This window comes from Jatropha curcas, chromosome 7 (genome assembly GCF_041381405.1).
Source record: "Jatropha curcas cultivar XTBG-Jc1 chromosome 7, XTBG_Jcur_1.0, whole genome shotgun sequence".
NCBI lineage: Eukaryota > Viridiplantae > Streptophyta > Magnoliopsida > Malpighiales > Euphorbiaceae > Jatropha > Jatropha curcas.
In genome coordinates, this window is record NC_143157.1 from 25,579,134 (window position 1) to 25,604,457 (window position 25,324).

Consider the following 25,324-nt stretch of genomic DNA (forward strand, 5'->3'; position numbering starts at 1 on the left):
TCTCACAGCACAAAATTACTGTACCCGCCAGAATTCAAAATCCCCATTTGTATATAATATAATCAACAAAAAATAAATATCAATTTGTAATAATCTCTTTGCCTCTTATCCAATTAAGGCCAAAGTGACATTAGCTTAACTTTTAAAACAATATCCTTCCTTGTGCATTCATTTTAGCATGCGAGTGAAATAGAAAGAAAGAGGGAGATTTGTGTTTGAAGAAGCAGTTGCTGGCTGCTCTACCTCTATCTCACCTTTGCTTTCTTAAGAAACAAAAACTAGAGGGAAGTTAGGCCAACGATTAGCTAATTAAGCTTCTCTCCAAACTGCTTTTTCCCTTGGCATCGAAGCAAAGCTGTTTTGGCTTTTGCAGTTGATTCTTGGTCACCGTCTGAAACCCAACCTTCACCTTCCTGTCATATTCTCCCAACCCACTTCTGTTTCTTTTTTCTCTACTAACTTCCTTTATACACTTCAGTTCTGTGTCTTTGGTGCATATTCAGGCCTTTGCTTAAATACCCACTTGAGTTTTTCAGTTTTTGTGTGATTGGAGGATCTTTGTTTCAAGTCCTTTCTGAAGTCAAAAGCTTTGAGAAAAAAGTTCTTTCCTTTTTGTTATATTGAGGCCTGTTTTGGTATTCCTATTCAGTTTTTGAATTCTTGGTGTTCTTGGTTTGTCGGTTTTGAGAGATTTTGCAGTTGGTGCAGATTAAATTCTGGGATTTCAAGAATTGAAGCTAACAAGACTCAAGAATTTGGTCCCCTACTATTCCGCCCAGATGGTATTTGAAGTTTTGCGTCACTCAATTCTTATGATCATCTAAATCCATCAATCAATTACAATCTATTACGAATTCATTCCTCTGATCGCAATAAAATATCTTTGATTCCTATAATAGTCACATAGAATCCATGCTGGTTTTCCTTTTCCAGTTAATTTCACGCAAAACTTGTGTAAGATCATGCTATTGACTGGTAACTAACTCTTGTATATATTCACCAAACCAGTATAATCTCTATCTTTAGATCTCAAATACCAAAATTTACACCAACATTCATAAATGAATACCCGGTACTTCTCCACACCAGACTCGTTGTGTAATTCAGGTACCACAGTTTCATTTTCAGCAAATTCTGCAATAGGAGAGGATCGTGGGGCTATGACCACTAGAAATAGGCCTTCTCGCTCTCCACCTTCTACTTTTTTGATAAGGATCGCAATGAGAATATCAAGAGCTAGGTGGTTCACTTTCTTGAGAAGAGTATTCCACTACCAGAATGGTTCAAGATCCAATCTTGGGTCTAATCCATTCAATTCTAGTACTTGGATGATGCTGGAGTTTATAGCTTTGATTGTTCAAATAAGTATGACGACAATCACATTGGCTATTTCGCAGACAGAGAAACCTGTTTGGCCTATGAGAATATGGATTGTTGGTTATGATATTGGATGTCTTCTTAGCCTGCTGGTATTATATGGGCGCTACCGCCAGGTTCATATAAATCAAGGAGATGGTTTTGGCCTTTCTGATTTGGAACAGCAAAGAGGCAGTGAGGACTCCAGGTATCTTATACTTTAACTCCCTATGAAAAATTAATTTGGTAAAAGTTAATTCTATATTTACACTTTTGGTGTCATATAAATAGAAACTATCCTGTGCATAACAAAATTTGGAACCAAGAATTTTGATTATTGAATGATTTAGAATTCTCAAGTAATTTCTATAACATAATCATGAAAAGACTTTATGATTAATGGAAAGGCTGTGTGTCAGTGGCTAATCATATAGCAAATCTTAATAATTAATATTAACCAAGATTGGTGTTCAAAGATGAATATTATTATTATTATTATTATTATTATTTTGAAGAAGAATTGAACCAAATTTGGGGGGAGAAAAAGAGAAGAAACCATACTCCTGTGTTCAACATTTAAAATTCATGATAAGTTGATAGGAATGAGAAGGAACCATTGAACTTATTCATATGTCCATTGATTTGAATATAGTCTGTACAGGTACCCACATTTGATTAACAAATGCCGGACTTCACTAGAACTATTATTTGCAATATGGTTTGTGATGGGTAATGTTTGGGTCTTTGATTCTCGCTTCGGATCTTTTCACCGAGCACCAAAACTACATGTGCTCTGCATCTCTCTGCTGGCTTGGAATGCTTTAAGCTACTCATTTCCATTTCTACTGTTTCTGCTGCTTTGCTGTTGCGTGCCACTCATTAGTACCGTCCTTGGTTACAATATGCAAATGGGATCTGCAGAAAGAGGGGCATCTGATGATCAAATCTCCAGTCTACCAAGCTGGAAATATAAAGCAATCGAAACCAATTCAGAGCGTAGCAACAGTGTTGATTGCAATTCAACCCTTGCAAGTGAAGATCCGGTAAAGTCCTAGTATATTGAATTCGAGTACCAGTACTAAGGTTACTTATAAACCTATCATCATCATTCAAATTTATAATATTGTTTAAATGACATTGACAGGAATGCTGTATTTGCCTAGCCAAGTACAAAGACAAGGAAGAAGTGAGACAATTACCATGTTCCCATATGTTTCACCTGAAGTGTGTAGATCATTGGCTAAAAATTATATCATGTTGCCCTCTTTGCAAACAAGAACTAGAGAGGTAGATAGCAAGACAACAACAGAAAGCACAAGTTTTTATTAGACTTTTTCTTTTTCTTCTTTAAACTGCGAGTGATTCATACGTATTTACATGGTTTTTGCTATTTTTCTTTCCCCTCAAAGCCAAGAAATTATGTATATTTACATGGTTACTTGAGGGAGTTATTTGCTTGTACAGTGGTGCTCACCAGTAACCATATACCCATACTATGTCTTGAGATATGTTGGGAAAATGATGGACAAGTGCTTGCTTCCCAAGGGTAGCAGAGTCATTTACTCCTCAAGAAAACCAGAATTCTGCATATCAATTTTTCACACTGTAATGGTACTTTGAATACGTGTACAAATACATAAAATTTCAGTATATGCAATACACTTTGTTTGATGAGCAATGATTCTCTTCTTCAGACTAATTGTCATACTATTTTTTACAAGGAAGCATTTTATGATCTACTTGGGTTATAAAAGGGATGATCATCGTAATTATACAATTTATTCAAAAATTAACTTATATAATTATCATTTTAAACTTTGCATCATATAAATATAAAATCCAATTTTCAACCAAAAAATTAAATAATAACTTTTAACAATATTAATTAATAAAATTGTTTTAAAAAGTTCAAATTTTTTAAAAATTAGGCAATAAAAATAATTATAAAAAAATTGCAGAACTATACAATCTCTTTAATGTAAAAAATAATCAAGTAAAATATTTGATTTGGAAATATTTGATTTTTAAAGAATACTAATTATTTTTAGTTATGTATGATTTAAATTAAATATTTATTATTTTTGAAAAAAAAGAGATCTTTCTACGACGAAATTATATAAATACTAATTTTTAGATAAATATTATTCTTAAATTCAGGGGCTAATTTAACGTTATTCCACTATAAAATATCAATATTGAGGTCATCTCTGTCAAAATGGGTGGACGCATGTTTTTAATTTTTTTATCAGAGGCGGCACGGCAGATAGAGATCTGGATTTCACTTTAATGTATTTACAAAATAGCCATTGGAGATGGCGCCCTTTCATATCGAACGGTAATAACATTTCATACCGGCAAAATTCTGTTTTTTACATTTTCCTGTCTCTTATAACGTTTTTACACAGAAAATGAGCGATCTGAAATCCAAGTTCTTGGAAGTCTATTCAACGCTCAAATCACAGCTATTAAATGACCCTGCTTTTGAATTCACTGATGATTCTCGCCAATGGCTCGACCGTGTATGTAACTCTCTCTTCTCTTATCTTTCTGTGTTTTGTTCATTTTGATTTGTTTGAATTTCAGATGGTTTTGTTATACTTGTGTTCATGTCATAGTTACTTTTGTTTCGTTAATTTCTGCAATTATGGTAAGAACAGGAGAGTTTTATATGCAGTCTGATGTCTTGAAACAGTTCTTGATAATGGGTCAAGATTCACTTGTTGAATAATGTGCTTCCTGCCTTCCAAGTTTGATTTGGGAAGTTAAATGACAAATATTGAATTGGAAGTCTTTTGGTACTTATTACACTTTCAGTTGAAATGGACTTAATCGTGTGATAGTTTGGTAAGTGAAGAAAAAGTTTCGTAACTTAAATATTTTACAGATTGGGATTCAAATTTGGATTTGTTTGGGTTTACAACTAATTTTCGCTTCTGTTAGTTGATTGTGAACATTGATGATCAAAAAGTAAACTTGAAATTAAGTAGGGATTACCAGAATTAGATTATAGATAATTTTAAATTTCCATTGGTAAGCAAGTAAGTAATTGCATTTCACAGGTTGAATCAATTAAACCAACAATAACAACTACAACTACGCCTTAATCCCTAACTATTTGGGTTCTGCTAAATGAATCCTTTATTTCTTTTCCGCTCTATTCATAACTAAGTGTACATTAATGTTAAAGTAGTAGTAGATCTTTTGAGATAACTTCCATTCATGTGGTTCTAGGTCTACCTCTTCCCTATTTAATACCCTCTTCCATCAATATTTTACAATTACTAACCGGAGCACATTAGATCTACGTATGACATGACTAAACCATTTCAGACATCGTTTTCTCATTTTATTCCTAACTTATGCTACTTGCATCTCTTGTTAGATGTGGTTATTTCTAATCTTGTTTAATCATGTATGACCATGTATCTATTTTAACATAAATATTTCTGCAACATTCATTTTATAAACATGTTGGGCCCCAAATGCCACAACATTATTTTTTGCCATGTTGTTGGTGCAACACATGAATTGATCTTATCATGGATTGAGGCTGTGTCTGCACCCTCTGATTCACTTCACTGGATATTGTTATGCCTCCATGTATTGGTAATCCTATTAGTTTATACTGTTTTGTTATAAGTGCACTGCAATATAAAATATTTAGAGGTCCCAATTATGATTCTACGCCCATTTGTTGCAGATGCTGGATTACAATGTACCTAGAGGTGGGGTTATCAAATGCTGCATCTTATAGCTTCTATCCTTCAAGGAAGAAGATTGGAGCTCAATTTAATGGTAGCATAAGGGACTTCGCCATCTTAATTTAACAAATTCCATGTTTGTACTCTTGGCAGGAAAGTTATACCGAGGACTGGCTGTCATTGATTGCTACAAGTCACTTAAGGAAGGAAAAGAACTGACTAATGATGAAATGCTTCTTGCTTGCGTGCTTGGTTGGTGCATCGAATGGGTTTGTAGGATTATTGATTACCATATAATTTGATTTAGCCAGGTCTACTGCTATGCATGATTTCATTTCTATTGTGGTAACCCTTTTGGACGCCAACTATTCCAGCTTCAAGCATGTGCAGTGGTGCTTGACGACATTATGGACAACTCTCATACACGCCGTGGTCAACCTTGTTGGTACATGCTACCAAAGGTGTGAATGATATCTATTCTCCAATTATTCTAGAAAAGAAATTGGTTACTATTATGATTTGTGAATTAGAGCAGCACCTGCAATGAAATTCTGAGTTTGTTCTATCCTCTTTCTATTATAGGTTGGTTTTATCGCTATAAATGATGGAATAATACTCCCCAATCAAGTCCGCAGAATTCTGAAGATGTATTTCAGAGAAAAGCCTTATTATGTGCATCTGCTGGAATTATTTCATGAGGTAGTACAATCTTTGTGGTGTCAGTTTGGAGGAATATTTTCCTCCCCCATTTAAGCATTATAATCAAGTATTGACTGTAATGAATAATCATGTCTACGCAGGTGGAATTCCAATCAGTCTGTGGAGAAATGATAGATTTAATTAGCACACATAAAGGTGAACAGGATCTATCCAACTACTCATTGTCACTGTAAGTGGTAATAGATAATGCTTGTGTTTTATACATTAAATAAAATATTAATCAAATTGGTTTTGTTTTTTTCTTGTTTCTTTTATGTGTTCATGCAGTTATCATCGCATAGTTGAGTACAAAAGTGCTTATTATTCCATTTACCTTCCGGTGAGTTGCAATTCCTTTATATATGCTTTCATCATTGCTTTTGCTGGTTAATTGGCAATTTTATTTATTGTTGCATTCCATTATAATGACCCATAATGAAACTTATTTTCATAGTAATTGTTAAATTGGATTTGCCATTATGTGTGCTCACATATGCCTTTGTTTGTATAATTGCTGCTCATTGTGGGACTTCAGATTATGTATGTGTTGTCCAGGAAGTATATGCTCTCACTATAGGAAATTTCACTCTTATCTCTCCATGTGGACCAATTTGAATTATAGCACCTTGATTATCTGTAATGCTTAGATATTAACTATCTTCGAATAAAGTTACTTTAACTTTTAAGATACAGCTGCTTGCATGAGGTTTATTGGATTGACATTTTTCATTTTTTCGGTTGTGATCTTTGTATGCCCCCAGGTTGCATGCTCATTGCTTATGGCAGGTGAGAATCTTGAGAGCCATGCCGAAGCAAAGAAGATCCTTATTGAAATTACTATCTATTTTCAAGTCCAGGTTAATCACTGAGCAAAAGGATTCTCTTTTCTTCATTTGATTGCAGAGACGTCGTCTTTGAACTCTAGTCAGAACCTGACAAGAGATCTCTATTTTTTTCTTAATAAATTGCCAGAGATGATATTGTGCCTATTTATGCTGTAGGATGATTATCAAGATTGTTTTGGAGACCCAGAAATAACTGGTAAGGTAAGTTTGTGGACTTACTTGGCTCTTGCCGATACATTTGCCTTGCTTTATATCTACCACTTGTATTATTCGATAACTGAAGACCCTGGGTTTCTGTGTTATTAGGTTGGAACAGATATTGAGGATTGCAAGTGCACTTGGTTTGTTGTTAAAGCACTAGAACTTGCTAATGAGGAACAAAAGAAACTATTATATGTATGTAAGCAAGATAATTCATTATTCCAGTTTTGCACTATATTCTGGAATAACACGAGTAGAACTAGTTATCCTAAACAATTCATTAATTTTTCCAGGAAAACTATGGGAAAACAGATCCAGGCTGTGTCGCAAAAGTGAAAGAACTTTATAGAATTCTTGATCTTCAGGTTTGTCTTAATGCTTTCAATTTCTACTTTATGTTTACAAGGAAAGTTTTTCTGGCTTATAGAATACGAAATTGCGCTCTTTTCTTTGACTTAAAACACAAATTTAGTTCACTCCTTCCTCGCTTAAATCAAGTATCAATTCTTGGCTATTACAACAATCACTCACTACTTTGGATATCCATTATCAAGGAACGTCTAATGTCCATTTTTAAGTTGTGTTATATGAAAGCAGCAAGACCTACTGTTTTAGATGCAAGAAAGTTGGAACGATATTTTTGTTACTAAGATGTCTTTGATCATTCATTAGGATAATGATGTGTGTATATGCAGGGTATATATGCAGAATATGAGAGGAAAACTTATGACAAGCTTGCAAAGGCCATTGAAACTCATCCAAACAAAGCGCTGCAGGCTTTGTGGAGGAGATTCGTCAGAACTAGATGGACAGTTGACAGAGCACAAAATGCTCCCCGAAACAGTTGAGAACTGATACGTATGATATTCGATTGCACTTGAATCCAAATGATTTCTGGGATTTTGCAGTTAAGTCATAAGTTTTTTGAACATTAGAATGGGAAATGAAACTTTGGGTAAGGTCATCAGATACACGCTAGATGAACTTTGAAGAGTTTCCACAATATATCATTTGTTTAAATTTCATTGGACTTCTGGTTCTATATAATTTAATTAGTTTAATTCTTGAACTTTGAGGCAACTTCTTCTTGGTTTCTGTAAAATCTGAACGGTTAACCGCTTTATGAAATTTGGCGCCATTTATCTATTTTGACGCCACGTATTGGTTTTTCCAATTTTTGCTCACTTGTCATTCCTGTTGTTGGACAGAATCTTCAACGCCGATCCGTCTTTAGAAGATGGGCTTGGGCTGATAATTGAGCCAACTGAGCCGAACTAGTTTACAGAGTTTTGGCCCATACAAAAAATGTATCTTTCCTTTTTTTTTTTTTTTTTTTTTTTTACAATGTGTTATAGCTGAAAGAGTTTATTTTAATGTGAATAGGAAAAAAACATATGTATTTTTGATGATTTTTTTTTTTTTATTAGGGCTAAGGCATATATTTGGCCATTTACTATTTAGTAATTTTTCCTTAGCTTCATTAGGGATCACAAAAGGGAAAAAAAAAAAAAGAAAAAAGAAAATCCTATGACAGTACTAGTATAATTTACATAGATTCTCCAAGTTTATTAAACATCTCAATATCAATTCACATTAAATAATCATATAAAAGTAATTAGAATAAATAGTTAAAAATTAATTTACTCTTAAATCATTGTATTATACAAATAAAAATAATATAAAAATTAATTGATTGAATCAATATCCAGATTTGATTAAATATTGAAAATTTTTTAGAATAATAATGACAATAATTAAATTTAAGAACTCTGTTTTGAGAAAAAAAAATGAAGGAAGGAAAGAGAGAAAACAAAAAAAAAAAAAAAAAAGATCTTATTCCAGTAAAGTGACGTGATTTGCCTGAAAGGTTCGATGTTTGCGATATCCTTCTCCGTCATCTCCCAATCTTCCCTCCATAATCTATTAATTAGGGTTTCTTCTCAATTCAATTAATCCTTCAATTTCACTCGTCTCCAATCAGAAAAAGAAAGAGAAAATTTCTAGTCAAATGGAAGCGGCCCCGCCCTCAGCCACCAATAGCGGCTGCGTAGGAGGCGGAGGAGGTGGTGGAGGACCGGCGCCGTTCTTGTTAAAGACGTATGACATGGTGGATGATTCATCGACGGATGAGATCGTGTCGTGGAGCTCTAGCAAGAACAGCTTTGTCGTTTGGAACCCTCCAGAATTTGCAAGAGTTCTCCTTCCTACGTATTTCAAGCACAACAACTTCTCTAGCTTCATAAGACAGTTGAATACCTATGTGAGTTTTTCTTTATATATATATATATGTTTGTTTTCTGATGTTTACAGAGATCTTATTGATATCTTTTTTGATTAATTTTTGTTGTTGATTTGATTATTTTATATTTGAATGAAAAATTAGAGACCTTCCAGTTTCCTAATTGTGTGCATTTATATTGGAATCTTCAAACTTGAGTTATGGCTTCACAGTGGAGGAGAGGTGGTGAAATGGTTGTCATATGTGAGTACATTATTTTTATTTGGAGAAATTTAGTTATTTTTGGTTTGTATTCGAACCCAGGTTAGTGATTGAGGTAATGAAAGGAGAATTATGGAAGCAACGCTTGTATCCAGTGGCAAGATTAAGGTTAACTAGGAACGAATTAGCTTTGGAACAATAGTTAGATGAATATAATTGTCCTTATAAGCATGCCGCATATGTGGATCAACTTAAATGTTTCTTGTTTTAATAAACATTTGAACATGTCCATATGTGTGCTTCTTGTTATTTTCAGACATGATAGAAGAGTCCAGAGCGTTCTATGCAAAGATTGACTGCAAATCTTTACTTGACCTCCACTTGAGTTCCACCTGTGATGGCCTGCTAGATTCATGTTCTTTGATCCTGGTTATTGGTGAAGAATTTATTTAATCTTGAACTTTCTAGTACACCTTGTTAGTAATTATTTGATTTCAATATTTTCAACTTTTGATTCCTTGTTGAGGAAAATTTCTTGGTTTTGCGTAATTTGGATAGCTAATTATCTTTTTAGATGGCTTGATTTTCTGTAAGTTCCTTGGAGAAGGTTTTGTATTCTGTGATTGACTTAGAGTTTTATGTATGCCTTAGCACATAGCTTAATTTGATGACAGGGATTTAGAAAGATTGATCCTGAGAAATGGGAATTTGCCAATGAAGATTTTGTGAAAGATCAAAAGCATCTCCTTAAGAATATCCACCGAAGGAAACCAATTCATAGCCACAGTCATCCTCATGGTTCTTTGGTGGATCCAGAAAGAGCAGCATTTGATGTAGAAATAGATAGGCTTGCACGTGAAAAAGCCACACTTGAGGAAAGTGTTGTGGGAAGCAAGCATCAGAGATCTGCTGAAAAGCTTCAGTTGGAAGATCTAACTCAGCGGGTGAATAGCATGGAGCAGAGGCAGGAAAAATTGTTGGCCTTGTTAGAGAAGGCTGTTCAGAACCCTACCTTTATTGAACATCTTGCTCGGAAAATTGATTCTATGGATTTTTCAGCATATAGCAAGAAAAGACGGCTGCCTCAAGTTGATCACTCGAAGTCAAATGCAGAAAATAGTTTTGTGGACAATCAAAGTAATTCTAGGTCTGAGTTTGGGAATGTTATTCATCAAGATTTCTCAAATAAGCTGAGACTGGAATTATCACCAGCTGTTTCAGATATTAATTTGGTCTCAAATAGCACACAGAGTTCCAATGAAGATATGGGGAGTCCACAGAGGAAAGCATCTGGAGGTGATCCAAAAGACACACCACCAAGAACACCATGTCTACTATTTGCATCTGAAACATTTGATCTTTCTGATACTGGGACATCTTATTCATATAAAGTTGATCCAGCTTTCCCGAGAAAATTGACAACAAATAAAACCTTAGAACTGCACTCGCTGCAGCCAAATCTGATTTCTAATGAAGAAGCTGATGGGCATATTTCCTGCCATCTAAATCTAACTCTAGCATCTTCTCCACTTCAAGCCAATAGGAGTCCTTATTCAGCTAGGATGGCTGAACTGCATCAGGAATTTTGCAAATCTCCAGAATCGAAGTTAAACGACGATGGTAAAGAATCCAATATGTTGGTTACTTCAAAAGACAGGACAGGCGGCAATGGCGACACAACTTTATCTTCATCAAAGGAGGCCCCAAATAACAATCAAGGGCCTGCTGCTGCACCTCCTAGAGTAAATGATGTCTTCTGGGAACAGTTCCTAACTGAAAGACCAGGCTCTTCTGAAAATGAAGAGGCAAGTTCTAATTATAGAGCAAATCCATATGATGATAAGGAAGATAGAAGGTCAAGCCATGTAATGCTGAGAAACGCTAAAAATGTGGAGAATCTCTCTCTTTGAGCGCCATTGTTATGTAAAGGCGTATGACAGGTTTGTAAAGTTTTTTGCTACTACATCCAATGATTTGGATTTTCACTACATACATTTGACAACAATATATGACAAAAACTAGGTGTAAGACCATATGTATGGTTAGTAGAATAATGTTGAAATTCTTATTTTCCTAGTGGTTGCTGCTATTGTTCATATCATACGGATTGTCATTGTTATCCAATGATTACATTCATTTTGATGTAGAGGAAGAAGATTATGTGGGTATTTGGTACATTTTTAACAATGAACGGTATGCAATAGCAAATTTTTCTACAGCATTTCAGCATTTCATAGAATGAAAAGTTGGAACGGTCAATAAAATTTTTGTACATTGAAGTGTTCAACCGGTTGAAGCAAAAGTTGAAAGTGCTATAAGCATAGGGGTATATCTGCATTTAGCCAAATCCCCTTATTGCCCACAGTGAAGAAATCTGACTTTATTATTTGTTAATTTCAGATTGTAGTGTGAACTTGTGCCCAATAAGTCAAATTTTATACACAAGTTTTAATGATAGAAAAAGAGTTCCTATTGCAATGTTATCATATCACCTTTTACTATATGCGCCCTGAGCTGTTTTGCGAAACCCTCAGCTGGAATCCTCTCTGGTATGGTATGCAATGATTATAGCCTCTCCTACTTGCCCACAACCAGGAAGTGCCTCTTTCTATTCCCTTCTATTTCTCTGAAGAGATGTTTTTTTTTTCTTTTTATACACTGAAATTCATGAAGAGCTGTTTTAAGGCTTAAATTACTAACATATCTTGATGTTTTTAAGCTGAATCTAAAAAGGATGCTTACTGAGTACCAAAAAGAAGAAATTACCATTAAACTATTACTACTAATCTTGATTTGTTAATTAGAGTTTCATTTTAGACTTATGCCACTAATACTGCACATAGTATCAAGTGCTGGAAGGACAAGCAAATCGTTGAAAGTGTTCCTAAAGATTAAAGAATGAGAACCCAGAAACAGGCATAATCTCTTACGTGCTCTTAAATGGAAGTTTCTGCGTTGATTTTTGTACCTATATATGTCCTTTATTTACGAATGAAGATGAAGAGAATACCAACAGAAAAGTTTGGTCAGGCTGCATAAATGCATCAAGCGTGTCAAAAGAGCCATGATAATGTTCTGACACCGAGCACGTGAGTTTCAGTACTTGCAACTATGAAAATAAAAGGTGGCATATAACAATTTCTTTAGTGGTAACCAGAAAATGTTCATCTTCACCGACGCTTTAAACTATATTGCACCGACGCTTTAAACTGTATTGCACTGTCTTGTCTCATCTAACCTTCCCGAATCCCAACGACAACAGGTCTCACTTCCCGTTCCAGAACTCCTTAAGAAACTCAAGAAACGCAAGACAACTCAACTCTACACAACACAACCCAAGAAAATGTCAAGAACCGAACTTTATATTCTTGCTCTCATTTTCCTGCACACCCATTTCGCAATTTGTAATGGGGTTTCAGTTTCAGGCCTCAATTCACTTGAAAACACTGAAATTGATGCTGTTATGCGTAGGGTCGACTGGCTTGAAGAGGCAGAGATGGAGTCAGAGATCAGCAGGAGAGTTCTTTTGATGCAAAAGTATATAAGCTACGAGACATTGAAGAGAGACATGGTTCCATGTGCAAAGCCAGGAGCCTCTTACTATGATTGTCATGCTGGAGAAGCTAATCCTTACAGCAGAGGTTGCGAGGTCATTACAAGATGTAGAGGCCCTTAAAATTTGACAGGGAATTAGTTCAAAATTGACATCACCTTGTGAAATTTGGTGATGACATATTACAATTCTAAATTTGGTGTCTTTAATGGGGGGCTTTTCTTGATGCTATTTGTAAATTTAGTTAAGAATCTTGCTTTTTATTTTTGCAATATGAATTAATATAAGCTTAGCTTTTGGGGAGATTTGAGCTATCCTTTTCAGATTATATAATAAACTGTTATTACTTCTTGGTAGACATTTGAATGTTCATATACATGTACATAAGTGCATCAAGTGTGTCACTCGAAACAACCATGGTAATGTTTTGACAAGACCATGTGAGTTCGGTAAGACACAGATTTTTTTTTTTTTTTTTTTAAACTAAAAAAATAGAGATTACTAGGTGTGTTAGTCATTGTTCCATCGGCTCGGGGCACCGGTCAGTTGTTTAAGTTTCATTTCTGTAGGATTCTCTTCAACCCACAATAATAGAGTTTAAGACAGCTCATAAAGTGGGCCGTGGCTTCTGAGAATATCATGATCGACCCTGAATCAAGGGTCAGTTGTTTACGTTTCATTTCTGTAGGATTCTCTTCAACCCACAATAATAGAGTTTAAGACAGCTCATAAAGTGGGCCGTGGCTTCTGAGAATATCATGATCGACCCTGAATCAAGGAGAGATGATCAACGTCTTTACCACTGTAAAACAAAATTAAATTCTCTAATTTCTTATGGTTATTCACCGATCACTTTTATCCAATAATTCTAGATATTTCGGATCCATTGTGGTCCTTATGTGTCCACTCTAATCATTGCCAAGTTTTGGTCCTCCATCTACTAGATTAGGTTGTTTCGTAACTTAGATGCCTAAGTGTAAAAAAACTGGTTCAGTGTGCTGAACATCTCACGTTAATAATGTGATAATTCAGTCCGAGAAAGCGGTTCGATGAGAACGAAGAATAACGTCAGGGTAAGGTGTCTGAGTCAGGAGCGACTCCTAGGAGGCTTTTAGGATGGAGCTGCTGTACACAGACGCAGCCTTCTCCCGCTTCTATTTCCAAATGTAATCAACAACAATAATTAAATTTTCAATTTTGATATATATATATATATATATATATATATATATATATATATATAAAAGAAATGGTGGAATATACTATACTTTATGAAGGAAATCATTTTGATTGTTATAGGTTCTAATTTATGTCTACTTTGTTAAAGCTGATTCACAATTCCCCAAAGGGCAAAAAAGGCAAAAGCATGTGCAAGGTTATAAGGGAGAAGCTCAGCAAAATTCAATAAAGTCTCTAAAAAGGTGGTTGGTTGTGCCCTGCCACTTAATCACAAATACCCAGACAGATATCCAGTTGTTGAGACTGTGACCTCTCACCCTGAAAATGATTTACTGTGCTAGCTGCATGTATAAAGCAATGTAAATACATGTAGTAACTAATAAATCTTTGTCAATATCAAATTTAAAAATAACAATCATAAAATGAAAATGCACAAATTTTTTTAAATTGCTTTTCTTTTTTCTTCAGTAATTAGAATTTCCAGTCTTAATTAAATGAAATACCTTTAAAAATGTTGAATTTTTCAGTGCTCAGTATAAAAGTCTTTTTTTTTTTTTATGCTATCCTCTTAAAATATTGATTTAATGCCAATAGAAAATTAAAATGATTCTTCCATTAATGTCATGAGATACAGAACTGTTTTACGGTTTTAGTTAATATTATATAATCCCAAAATTTACTCTTTGATTATTTAAATTTTCAATAAAGAGTTAAACTCATAATTTCACCCTTGAAAATTACTTAACACCTTGACCCTGAATTTATTTTATCCATTTCAAAATTTTAATACCCGATGTAGTTTTTACTTCCAAGTTAAAATCTTTTTACAGGAGGAGGAGAAGAGCCACTGTATATGTCTTACTGGACATTGATCTCAGTGGCAAAGTAATAATTTCTTTGGTGCCAACCAGAAAATGTTCACACACTTCACAAGCGCTTGAAACTATTTTGCACTGTCTTGTCCCATCTCTGACCATCCCAACTACCAAAGATCTCACTTCCAGAGCTCTACAAGAAACTCAAGAAACATAAGAAAACAGCAAACTCTACCCAAAATCAACCAAAGAAAATGTCAAGACCCAAACTTTATATCCTTGCACTCATTTTCCTCTACACCCATTTCTCAATTTGTAATGGGGTTTCAGTTTCAGGCCTCAATTCACTTGAAATCACTGAAATTGATGCTATTGTGAGTAGGCCTTGTACCAGGAAAATTGGAGACTGCCTTGAAGAGGCAGAGATGGAGTCAGAGATTAGCAGGAGAGTTCTTTTGATGCAAAAGAAGTACATAAGCTACGAGACACTGAAGAGAGACATGGTTCCATGTGCAAAGCCAGGAGCTTCTTACTATGATTGTCATGCTGGAGAAGCTAATCCTTATAGCAGAGGTTGTGAGGTCATTACAAGATGTAGAGGCCCTTAAAATTTGACAAGGAATTAGTTTAAAATTGACATGATCTTGTGAAATTGGTAATGAGCTATTACGTCTCTAGATTTGGTGTCTTTGATCGGGGCTTTTCTTGATGAAATTTGTAAGAATCTTGTTTTGATTTGCCATATGAATTAATATAATCTTAATTTTTGGGGAGATCTGAGCTATCCTTTTAAGGTTATATAAATAAATTGTTATTACTTCTTCGTATATCTTTGAATTTTCAGCATTCTTTTTCTGGAGATTTTAAGGTTTCTAATTTTTCTTTTCGTGTGGATATTAGACAGATAATATGCTCTATTTAAAGTATATCCTCTTTACATCAATAAAATTAAAATTTCATATTGGAATGGTTATGAAAAAAAAAAAAAAATCTCTTTCTGGGCAGACCATCAACACAAAAGCAATTTCTTTCTATATATATATATATATACACACACATATTCTCCTTATAATATCTTTCATTCATAATTCAACAGGATTAACCCAGAAGAAATGACCTAAAAGAGAAATGACTTAAACTTATAATGCAGAATTCCCTTTTCTTAACCTTATCTTTAACGTACTTGCATTAACGCCCTTGATTTTCTAGGAACAGATACTGAGATCTTCAAGAAGCTTAAAGTTTGCCTTGCTTGACACAGAGTCATGGCTTGATTTCTTTTTCTTGTTAGCCTATTATTCCCCTCAAATTGAATCAAATTAAATTATTAAGGATCCTCCCCTTTTCAAATCTTTCTTTACTTCTTACAAATTGCATAAACAATTGATGTTCTTGCATTGGTTCTGGTCAGGAGTTTATGATCGCGCATGATCTCTTAAGTGAGATTTTTTTTTTTTTCCTTTTATTATCGACTTCTGTGAAATGCATAAATATACAAGTTCTTGGTGATATAACAGCATATGGGCTTGATATATCTGGCAACTGTCAGTTTGTCGTCTCATTAAATAAAAGGTTCTTCTTCTTCTTCTTCTTCTTCTTCTTCTTTGTAATGTTTATGCAAATCATAGACAGTAAATATTTGATGTGCTCTTGAAGTCTTTAATTGAAAAAGTAGCTTGATTTGCTTATACTGACAGATAATTTTGTGGTTAAAATTCTATCTGAATACTGTCAAAATTTTACAGGTATTTCGTTTTGCTTTAATCTTGATTGTTTTCTTTTTAGATTTTGATTTCTGCAGTGAAAGTTTAATCATCAGGAAACTCTGACCAAAAACTTTCTTTCCTGGTCCAATAGGATATAAAATATAAAGAAATATTCCCTGAAAAATACATGTCTCGATCGTATCCATAGTCCACTTACGACCAAATCAATAAAATTAAAGATTATTTATAAATTGTTCCTATTTTATCTTTATTTTCTCCCGGGTCCTCAAATTTAAGTAAAATCTTTTCAACCCCTGGAGATTTTCAAGTGATGTTTTAATAAGGTGCAAGTGTGAGAGATAATAGAGAGAAATATGAGTATTTTATTATTATTATTATTGATGATAAGGTGTAATCACATAAGCGGTAGTGCAGTGGTACACGAATCAGGAAACTTTAACTGATGCATTAATATGGAAACTTTAACTCGGCCCAAAAGTTAAAATCTGTTTCCACATTTGATATTTCCTTTCCATTAGCTTCGGGGTTGGCTGTTGGGCATCTCCAAATGGTGCTATGGGCTATGGCCCAACGATTCAAATATGAAATAATCTTTCTTAGGTCATTAAAAGGAATGATCTTGACCCAACTCAGTGGATGACATGAAACGATCTTTTTTACTTCTCCGGACTACCAATTAGATTTGGGATAAATAAAGAAAATGAAATCAACCAGTAATAGTGTAGTGTCTCAGTTTCAAGCAGTAATTTCGTAGTACTTCCATTTTCCGTTGTCTTTTCTATTTAAATATAGTAAGATAAGAGAGTACCATCATTATTGTTTACCTAACGACTATGTTTGTGGAATTTTCTGAATAAAAACAATAATCAAATCTCCTAATCTATTATTCATGTTTACCTAACGACTATGTTTGTGGAATTTTCTGAATAAAAACAATAATCAAATCTCCTAATCTATTATTCACCAACCCACCCAACTCGTCGATTTGGTGAATGTCAATTCAAGTTAAACAAAAACAACTTATTCAAAAGCATTTTAAAAATAATTTTCCAAAAATAAATCGACCTGAAACAGATTTTTCACCTCCTTATGTTTTACGATTTTACCCAAATTTAGTATAAAAAAAAACAAAAGCCATCCATCAAGAAAGAAGTTGACAAGTAACATTTTGTTTCTGTTTTTGGGTGAATAAAATGAAAAGCTGCTGCAGCAAAACTCCAATGGCAGCAGTTACAATACACATCCCACACAATCCCATCCAAAACCTTATTCAATCCCATGTGGTCTTCTCCAACAGAAGAGACCAATCCCATTCATTCCTCCCAACTTTTCCCCACCCAAACACATAATAATATCCTACAAAAATTTAAAACCTAAAATTCTACCACAATCATCATCATCCAATTGTAAATGAAACAATCAAGCCGTCCAAATACATGGTTTTCTTACACTCTCTTTCTTCTTTTCTAGTACCTGTAGTGAGGAGGCTTGTAAGGACCCTCAACTGGAACGCTGATGTAATCGGCCTGATCCTTTGAGAGCTTAGTAAGCCTAGCTCCAAGCTTCCCAAGATGGAGGGCTGCGACCTTCTCATCAAGGTGCTTAGGCAACACATACACCTTCTTCTCATACTTTCCCGTTGCCTTCTCCCTCCATAACTCCAGCTGTGCAATCACCTGGTTGGTGAAAGAGCAGGACATCACAAAGCTAGGGTGACCAGTGGCACAACCCAAATTCATTAGACGCCCCTCAGCCAACACGATGATGCCTGTTTTTGTTTCAGGGAAAACCCACCTATCAGTTTGGGGCTTGATGGTAATGCGCTTAACACCAGGGTAGGTCTCAAGTCCGTGCATATCGATTTCGTTATCAAAGTGACCAATGTTGCAAACAATGGCATTGTTCTTCATCTTCTTCATGTGATCAACCATGATGATGTCCTTGTTACCGGTGGTTGTGACGAAGATGTCAGCGTCAGAGACAACATCTTCAAGGGTCAAGACTTGGAGTCCTTCCATGAGAGCCTGAAGGGCACAGATGGGGTCAATTTCTGTGACAATCACACGAGCTCCAGCCTGCTTCAAAGCAGCAGCACAGCCCTTACCCACATCACCATAACCACAGACAACAGCAACCTTGCCGGCAATCATGACATCAGTAGCCCTCATCAAACCGTCAGGGAGAGAGTGGCGGCAACCATACAAGTTATCGAACTGCAATATAAAATAGACAGTTATTTGCAAGTGTTAAACAAGATAAAGAAATCAAACAGAAAGCTTTTACTAGTGTTGAGATCTAAAGTCATTATCCAAAACTTAAGATCTGAAGCAAAACTCAGTAGACATAGTAGATCCAGATCATAAACCATTTTTGGAACTGTTAAAATTTCCTAACCAGATTAATGAGCTGCAAAATCATTAATGACTAAGTACACTATAGCAGACCTGCAACCTGAAACTAAATCATTTTGGGAGCATACAGTTCATTATCCAAATCAATTTAATCTAGACACAGATTGTACTAAACAAACACTAAAAAAACAACAGATCTAAACCATAACAATTAGATCTAAAACCGTAAAAAGATTAATAAGCAAAAGCAATACCTTGCTCTTAGTGACAGAGTCGTTAACATTAATAGCAGGGAACAATAAGGTTCCATTAACTTGCATCTGGTACAACCTCTTAACTCCAGTGGTAGTCTCCTCAGAAACACCAACCAATCTTTCCTTCATCTTGTGGTATTTCTTAGGATCTGTCTTCAATCCATCTCTAATAATGGTCAACACAATTTGGAACTCTGCATTATCAGTCGAAGATGGGTCAGGAAGCTGACCAGTCTTCTCATAAATCTCCTCAGCCTTAACTCCTTCATGGATCAAGAGAGTAGCGTCACCACCATCATCAACGATCAGATCTGGGCCACCACCAGGACCCCAGTCAAGAGCGCGCTCAGTACACCACCAGTACTCCTGGAGAGTCTCACCTTTCCAGGCAAAGACTGCGGCGGAGTCACGAGCGATGGCGGCGGCGGCGTGGTCCTGAGTGCTGAAAATGTTGCAAGAGCACCAACGGACCTCAGCACCTAAGGCAGTGAGGGTTTCGATAAGAACAGCGGTTTGGATAGTCATGTGGAGAGAGCCGGTGATTTTAGCCCCCTTAAAAGGCTGTGAAGGACCATATTCGGCTCTACAAGCCATGAGACCAGGCATTTCGACTTCGGCCAATTCGATCTCAAGGCGACCGAAATCAGCCTGAGACAAGTCCTTTACCTTGTACTCACGGCCACCGGTGGTCTTCTCCACTACCAACGCCATTGTTAAGGGTTTAGAAGGGGTTTAGATCTGAGAATTGTTAAGAGATAGGGAGAAATGCAACCTCACTCTCTCTCTGTGGTTTATGGTATTAGAGAGAGATGGGATTTGTGCGAAAAATATGGTTGTAGTGAGGCCGTATATATAGTTTAGATGGGTCAAATGGACGGTAGGGATCTATCGGCTTTGAGGGTTTTCTTTTGGGGGGTTGGTAGATCTGGTAAGTGTAGAAAATCGTTGGCGTAGGGGACGGATGTTTATGCGGGCCCTTTGCAAGTGGAAATGGACGATGATCGGACCAGTTCTTTGGTTAGATTAACACGCGTCCTTTATATGATTGGTGGTTATTTGGTGAGGTGGGGTGGGGTGTGTTGTGTACGACTGTCTACTGAACAATAAGATCTGTTAATCAATGGTAATTTCGGTAAATCAAGGCGGTAAGTATTCGTAAAGCTTGCTTACTGCACAGCTTCTTTTGGCTGCTTAGGGATGGTAATTTTATCCGAGTGATGAATATCGGATTCGATTCAACTCGATTTTAACGAGTTTGGAAAAGTAAATAAATGGATCAGAACAGGTTCGAGCAGTATTTTATTATTCATATTGGGTTCAGATTCAAAAGCTTGAATATCCCTTATTTATCATCCTTGCAATTAAAATATTTGAAATAATTAGTTTTATTTTATATATATACCTTTTATAATCAATGTTATAATCTTATTTAGCATTGATGTTATATGTTTTTTATTAAGTAAAAATAGAATTTTATAATGTTTGCTTATTTTTTATTTTAAAAAATAAAATAATATTTTTAATGTAATAGATTGAATGTATTCAGATATAAACGGGTAAGGTTCAAACAAATTTCAGTGATAAAAATAAATTTTTAAATAGATTTAGATAATTAATTTATAATAATCAGGTTCGACTAGTATTTAAATTGATATTCAATTCAATCATGTTCTAGCCTAATATGCTTAACAACAATGGACATGTATTTTTCAAAGTTAGAGAGACGATTTTTCAAAAATTAAGAGTCTAAATTTAAGAAAAAATTTAAATAATTTTGGACTTGGGTTTGACTACTATTAACGGCTCAATATATGATAATTTTTTTATATACTAATAAAAATCAATTTATTTTTTGAACTTGTTATTTAAAAAAAAATACAAAATTAACCTTTTAATTTCATTCATTTTCTGAATTTATAATTCATGTGCAAATTATCTAAATTCAATTTGAATTTTTTACAACAAATTGGATGTGAATACAAATTCATGAGTAATTTGAATTAAAATGTTTATCTTATCGTTTTTTTTTTTTGAATAGTAAGTTGAACTTTATTTTTATTAAGTTTGAATTGTATTTTATTTTATTTAAAAAAATAATGTAATGATTATCCAAATTTATCTAAATATAACCGCATTTACCAAAATGAAGAAAAAGCAAAGGATTCGAATCAAGTTTGATAGTTTAATAGTATAATGTTATTCTGGAGTGATAATGGTTGACAGTATATGGTAAATTTGGTAAGCATTCATTGAACATTAAATGATGACTCTGTACATAGTGTGTTTGGATATAATTTTTTTTCTGTATATGTTTGTTTTTTTTCCCCTTTTGCTCATCCTCCTCTTCAATCGGTGTTAAGAGGAGGAGAAGATTGTCGGTTTCTTTCTTCCATCCAACGAGGGGTGGCCAAAATTCGATTTTCGGAACCATAATGGTCGATTCCGAACCAGTGGGAATCGAAACCGAAATCGGTGAAAATCAAAATTGGTTTGAACTGGAATCAGAACCAATCCAAAATCGGTTCTAGCTCCAGTCGGAACCTACGATTCTAATTCCGTCTGAAACCGGTCGGAACTATCGATTTTGGAACTGAAATCGAAACTGGAACCTTTTGGTTCCAAACTATAACCGAAACCATTAATTTTCGGCTCTGGAACCGAAACTGAAAATTCAAGAACCGTGGCCACCTCTGCATCCAACTTTGGCCTGTATATTATTATACTTTTTTTATTCGAAGAAATACGTTTTACGATAATTATTTTATCTCAAAATATAAGAGATTTTAAATATTTTAAAAAATAATATCTTCAGAGATAGTAGATTTCTCTCTAGTTGTCTAACCTTGCTATTGATCAGCAATACCTCCTACTTTTTTTATTCTTTTTATCCTTTTTACAGCAAGGTAAAAAACATGAAAGTGACAATTTGCTGTATTTGATGTACTTGAAATTACAGCAAGCCGTCATTTTCACGAAATCAATAAATTTATTTGTCATAATTAAAATAAAATAATCGGTCCATAAATAGTTATTTGCATTATTGTAATGTCGTCATTTCCGTATCACGTCTGTCGTGCACTTGATCTGATTGCACGTTTACTGTCTCCTTTAATCACGACCGTACAACTAGAATACTTTAGACCACTTTGTTGCCACAAGTAAGATATTCGGAGTTTAATTAGAAAAAAGGTTGATTTCATAAATTTAATAAGCGGAATTCAAATTTATTTATCACCGAATTCAATAAATAAGTTGACTTTTAAGCTTAATTAATATTTTGTTTGGTATAAACGAATTAAATTTTATTCATAGATAAAAATTTTAAAAAATATATTTTTATTTTAAAAATGTTTTTCACATAATAATGTTAGAATGTTACAAGGATAAAAATTTTATCATTAAATTAAATTCAAACGATCAATGCATTTTTTTTATATCAAACACAAAAAATGAGTCTATAAATAAATACCATAAAATTTTATAGAATTCATTTATTGTAAGTAAAAAGTTAATGAAGCAATATTCAACTCATTATAATTTATTAAAATTCTTTTCGTTAATTTAAAAATCAGAAATAATACCCTAAAATTATAATATTTAAAACCGTTTAAAATATATATTTATAAAAAACATTTACAATTTAGTTAATAGAAACTTTTTGTAGCATATAATTTTGAAAATTTCCAAGATAAGAAATTAACAGAAAATTTCAATTCATGAATTATGATTTATAAAAAACAAACATATAATCACTTACAATAATATTAGCTCTTGAGCGTCTAAATAAAAAAAAAGTGTTATTTTCTAATTTAATAATTAAAATTACTTTATTCCAATTATTTATAGATAAATATGCCCTAAATAATAATAAGTGCGTGCTCGAAATTTTACACTCATCGAGTTAAATAAACTATTTTGGTTGAAAGATTGAAATATATATATATATATATATATATAGTTCCAATCATGAAAGAAATCGCGACCCGTTTCGTCGGTGATCCGAAAGGAAATAAATAAAAAAATAAAAATATCTCTGCAAAATGTGGCCGAGAAAAGGGGAAAAAGATAAAAAAACGTGATCGTGCAATGTGTGTCCCATATTGTTTATCTTTCGTTGGCACGTAAAAGGGTACCGGTCCTAACTTGACCACATCAGGCAGCAGGACTAGGGGAGTACAGTATTATCATTTGAACGACTAACGACAACGAGGATCCGGATGTTACGAAAATGTATTAATTTAATATTGTTATGAATTTCATGTTAAATTATTAAATAACATGCAAAATAAAATTCTTTTCTACTGTAATTAAAAAATTAATTTAATATTCAACGGTAAAATAAGATGACAGAAATCTTTTTTCTCTTAATTAGAAATCTTGAGTTTAAACTTTGGATATGAAATTCCTTTAAATACTTTGGAAAAAATGCTTTATTCCTCTGTGTGGATTTGCTCAGCGCGAATCCTAATTAATCGAGCCTGTAGATTTCAGAGGCCAAATGATTAAAATAAAAAAAATATTAAAAAATAGAAAAATATAGAATGACAAGTAATAAAGATAAAATAACATAGGTAGAACCCAAAAGAAAAGAGTAATATAGAAATTGGTGATAGATATCCATCTATATAGCAATGTTAATTTTGTCTTTTTCACAAAATTTAGAGAATGGAAAAGAAATGTGAATTGCAACAAAAATAATAAAATTCTCATGTTTAATCCATCTTATGGCTTCTTTATTGTTATTTATTTATTTTTATGGTCAAACTTCAATTACAACCAACCTCAATTTGGCGTGCTTCAACGCAGTGAGGTTGGTAAAGCACTTTTGGAATTTTTTTGGGGAGATTTTGTCTATTTAATATTGTTTATTGCAATATTTGCAATGAAAGTTGTACGAGTTACGATTAAGGATCCTTTTTTAAAAAAAATAATAATTAATTTCTAATAAATAAATAGAAAAAAATATGTTTTAAATGATTTATTGTCTATCATTTGATTGTAATATCAAAAATTAACTTAAAAAAAGTTAAAAATTTTAATTCATACAACTATTAAAATATTATATTTCAAGAGATTTATTATTAGATATGAATAAAATGTTTAAATATCTTTGTACTATATATGTATGTGTAAGAATTTTAATATGAGAGAAGAGAAGACAAGCTTTAGCTTTTGCAAATTATTAGTCAATTATTTAATATTTAGACATTAATTTCCATTAATTGAAAAATTACATATATGAAATTAATTAGAATGAGTGACACGTAAGTACATATTATTATGTCTTTGCTTTATTAAACAGTCAAACGATATAATTTCATAAACTCCAATTACATTATTCCCAGAATGAAAGAGGTCATTTTGTAGTTTTTATCTATAAAGATAAATTGTTAGGTGCTATATATACATATAGCAAGTGGCCAATTTTGTTAAATCACGACAATATTTTGTTTTTTTTATTAATAATTAGACTTTTGCTTGATTTTAGAAAATTCACGTTTTTTAAAAATCGATTATATATTATTGAGGAATAGTCGATTTTGAGTTTTTTATAAATAATATATTTAATATTTATGTGAGGAGTGGGTGGTCTCGAATTCGAGTCATTTCAATCACAGTTATTTTCACTGATTTAGTAAGACAATTGAGAGTTACCCCGCTCACAGTGTTATTTCGGCTTATAAAAGCCTTCAATAAATTAAAAAATAATTCTAATGTTACTGCTTATTAAAAATTTCAAATTCAACACTAATTGAGGTTGGATTACCAAAATTTTTTCCCATTAAAAATTACTTCCATAGGAAATAGAAAAGAGGATGTTAACCTACTACCGGCTGAGAAAGGGAAACCCACCACCCATGCTGGAAAGGGCGAACAAAGTAACAGATCGGAGAAAGGAAGTGTCAGTATCAAATGACCAAAATGGCCCTTCAACAACCATAGTCCACCAACTTCAAACGTTTACTCCTTTTTTTTTTTTTCCTCCAATATGTTATGAAAAAAAAAAAAAAAGAAGAAGAAAGTTTTGCACACCAACTCGAAAAACGACATTGGGAGTTGGTGAAATCCTAACCATTTATGAAATTGGAAGTAGTCTTTCTAATATCTAACATGAAAACGACTTCTCTTTCTAAGTCATTAAGCAACACTTTTTTTATAGGTTAGAGTATTTGGCTAAACTTCATCTAATTACACTTCAATTT

At 33.6% G+C, this 25,324-nt stretch overlaps 6 protein-coding genes across 9 annotated transcripts; 5 read left to right on the forward strand and 1 right to left on the reverse strand.

Moving 5' to 3' along the window:
• Positions 1–164: 164 nt before the first annotated feature.
• On the forward strand, positions 165–3,034 carry LOC105633134 (RING/U-box superfamily protein). 2 transcript variants are annotated; one of them, XM_012215687.4, is made up of 3 exons: positions 165–1,564; positions 2,009–2,399; positions 2,501–3,034. In XM_012215687.4, the coding sequence occupies exons 1-3, from the start codon at positions 1,062–1,064 to the stop codon at positions 2,645–2,647; spliced, it is 1,041 nt and encodes a 346-aa protein (XP_012071077.1). In that variant the 5' UTR covers positions 165–1,061; the 3' UTR covers positions 2,648–3,034. The 2 variants fall into 2 exon arrangements, with proteins under 2 accessions (XP_012071077.1, XP_012071078.1); XM_012215688.4 differs by having other exon boundaries at positions 166–1,564; positions 2,018–2,399.
• Positions 3,035–3,560: 526 nt separating this feature from the next.
• LOC105633135 (farnesyl pyrophosphate synthase) lies at positions 3,561–7,976 on the forward strand. 3 transcript variants are annotated; one of them, XM_012215689.4, is made up of 13 exons: positions 3,561–3,691; positions 3,762–3,875; positions 5,057–5,081; positions 5,211–5,326; positions 5,432–5,518; positions 5,640–5,756; positions 5,858–5,946; positions 6,045–6,096; positions 6,518–6,613; positions 6,758–6,802; positions 6,908–6,997; positions 7,096–7,167; positions 7,498–7,976. In XM_012215689.4, exons 2-13 carry the CDS (start codon positions 3,765–3,767, stop codon positions 7,648–7,650), a joined length of 1,053 nt encoding a protein of 350 aa, XP_012071079.1. In that variant the 5' UTR covers positions 3,561–3,691; positions 3,762–3,764; the 3' UTR covers positions 7,651–7,976. The 3 variants fall into 3 exon arrangements, with proteins under 3 accessions (XP_012071079.1, XP_020534439.1, XP_012071080.1); XM_012215690.3 differs by lacking the exon at positions 3,561–3,691 and having other exon boundaries at positions 5,211–5,330; XM_020678780.3 differs by lacking the exons at positions 3,561–3,691; positions 5,057–5,081 and having other exon boundaries at positions 3,751–3,875; positions 5,211–5,330.
• A 654-nt stretch (positions 7,977–8,630) lies between these two features.
• AT-HSFA5 (winged-helix DNA-binding transcription factor family protein) lies at positions 8,631–11,417 on the forward strand. The gene is made up of 2 exons (XM_012215694.4): positions 8,631–9,062; positions 9,917–11,417. The coding sequence occupies exons 1-2, from the start codon at positions 8,811–8,813 to the stop codon at positions 11,150–11,152; spliced, it is 1,488 nt and encodes a 495-aa protein (XP_012071084.1). The 5' UTR covers positions 8,631–8,810; the 3' UTR covers positions 11,153–11,417.
• Positions 11,418–12,053: 636 nt separating this feature from the next.
• Positions 12,054–13,098, forward strand: LOC110009360 (protein RALF-like 24). The gene has a single exon (XM_020678930.3). It carries the CDS (start codon positions 12,586–12,588, stop codon positions 12,916–12,918), a length of 333 nt encoding a protein of 110 aa, XP_020534589.1. The 5' UTR covers positions 12,054–12,585; the 3' UTR covers positions 12,919–13,098.
• A 1,751-nt stretch (positions 13,099–14,849) lies between these two features.
• LOC149495060 (protein RALF-like 24) lies at positions 14,850–15,616 on the forward strand. Its single transcript, XM_089724053.1, has one exon. The coding sequence runs from the start codon at positions 15,044–15,046 to the stop codon at positions 15,395–15,397; it is 354 nt and encodes a 117-aa protein (XP_089580179.1). The 5' UTR covers positions 14,850–15,043; the 3' UTR covers positions 15,398–15,616.
• Positions 15,617–17,669: 2,053 nt separating this feature from the next.
• Positions 17,670–19,949, reverse strand: LOC105633137 (adenosylhomocysteinase 1). The gene is made up of 2 exons (XM_012215695.4): positions 19,122–19,949; positions 17,670–18,729 (listed from the first exon to the last, which is right to left on the reverse strand). Exons 1-2 carry the CDS (start codon positions 19,830–19,832, stop codon positions 17,983–17,985), a joined length of 1,458 nt encoding a protein of 485 aa, XP_012071085.1. The 5' UTR covers positions 19,833–19,949; the 3' UTR covers positions 17,670–17,982.
• Positions 19,950–25,324: the final 5,375 nt, after the last annotated feature.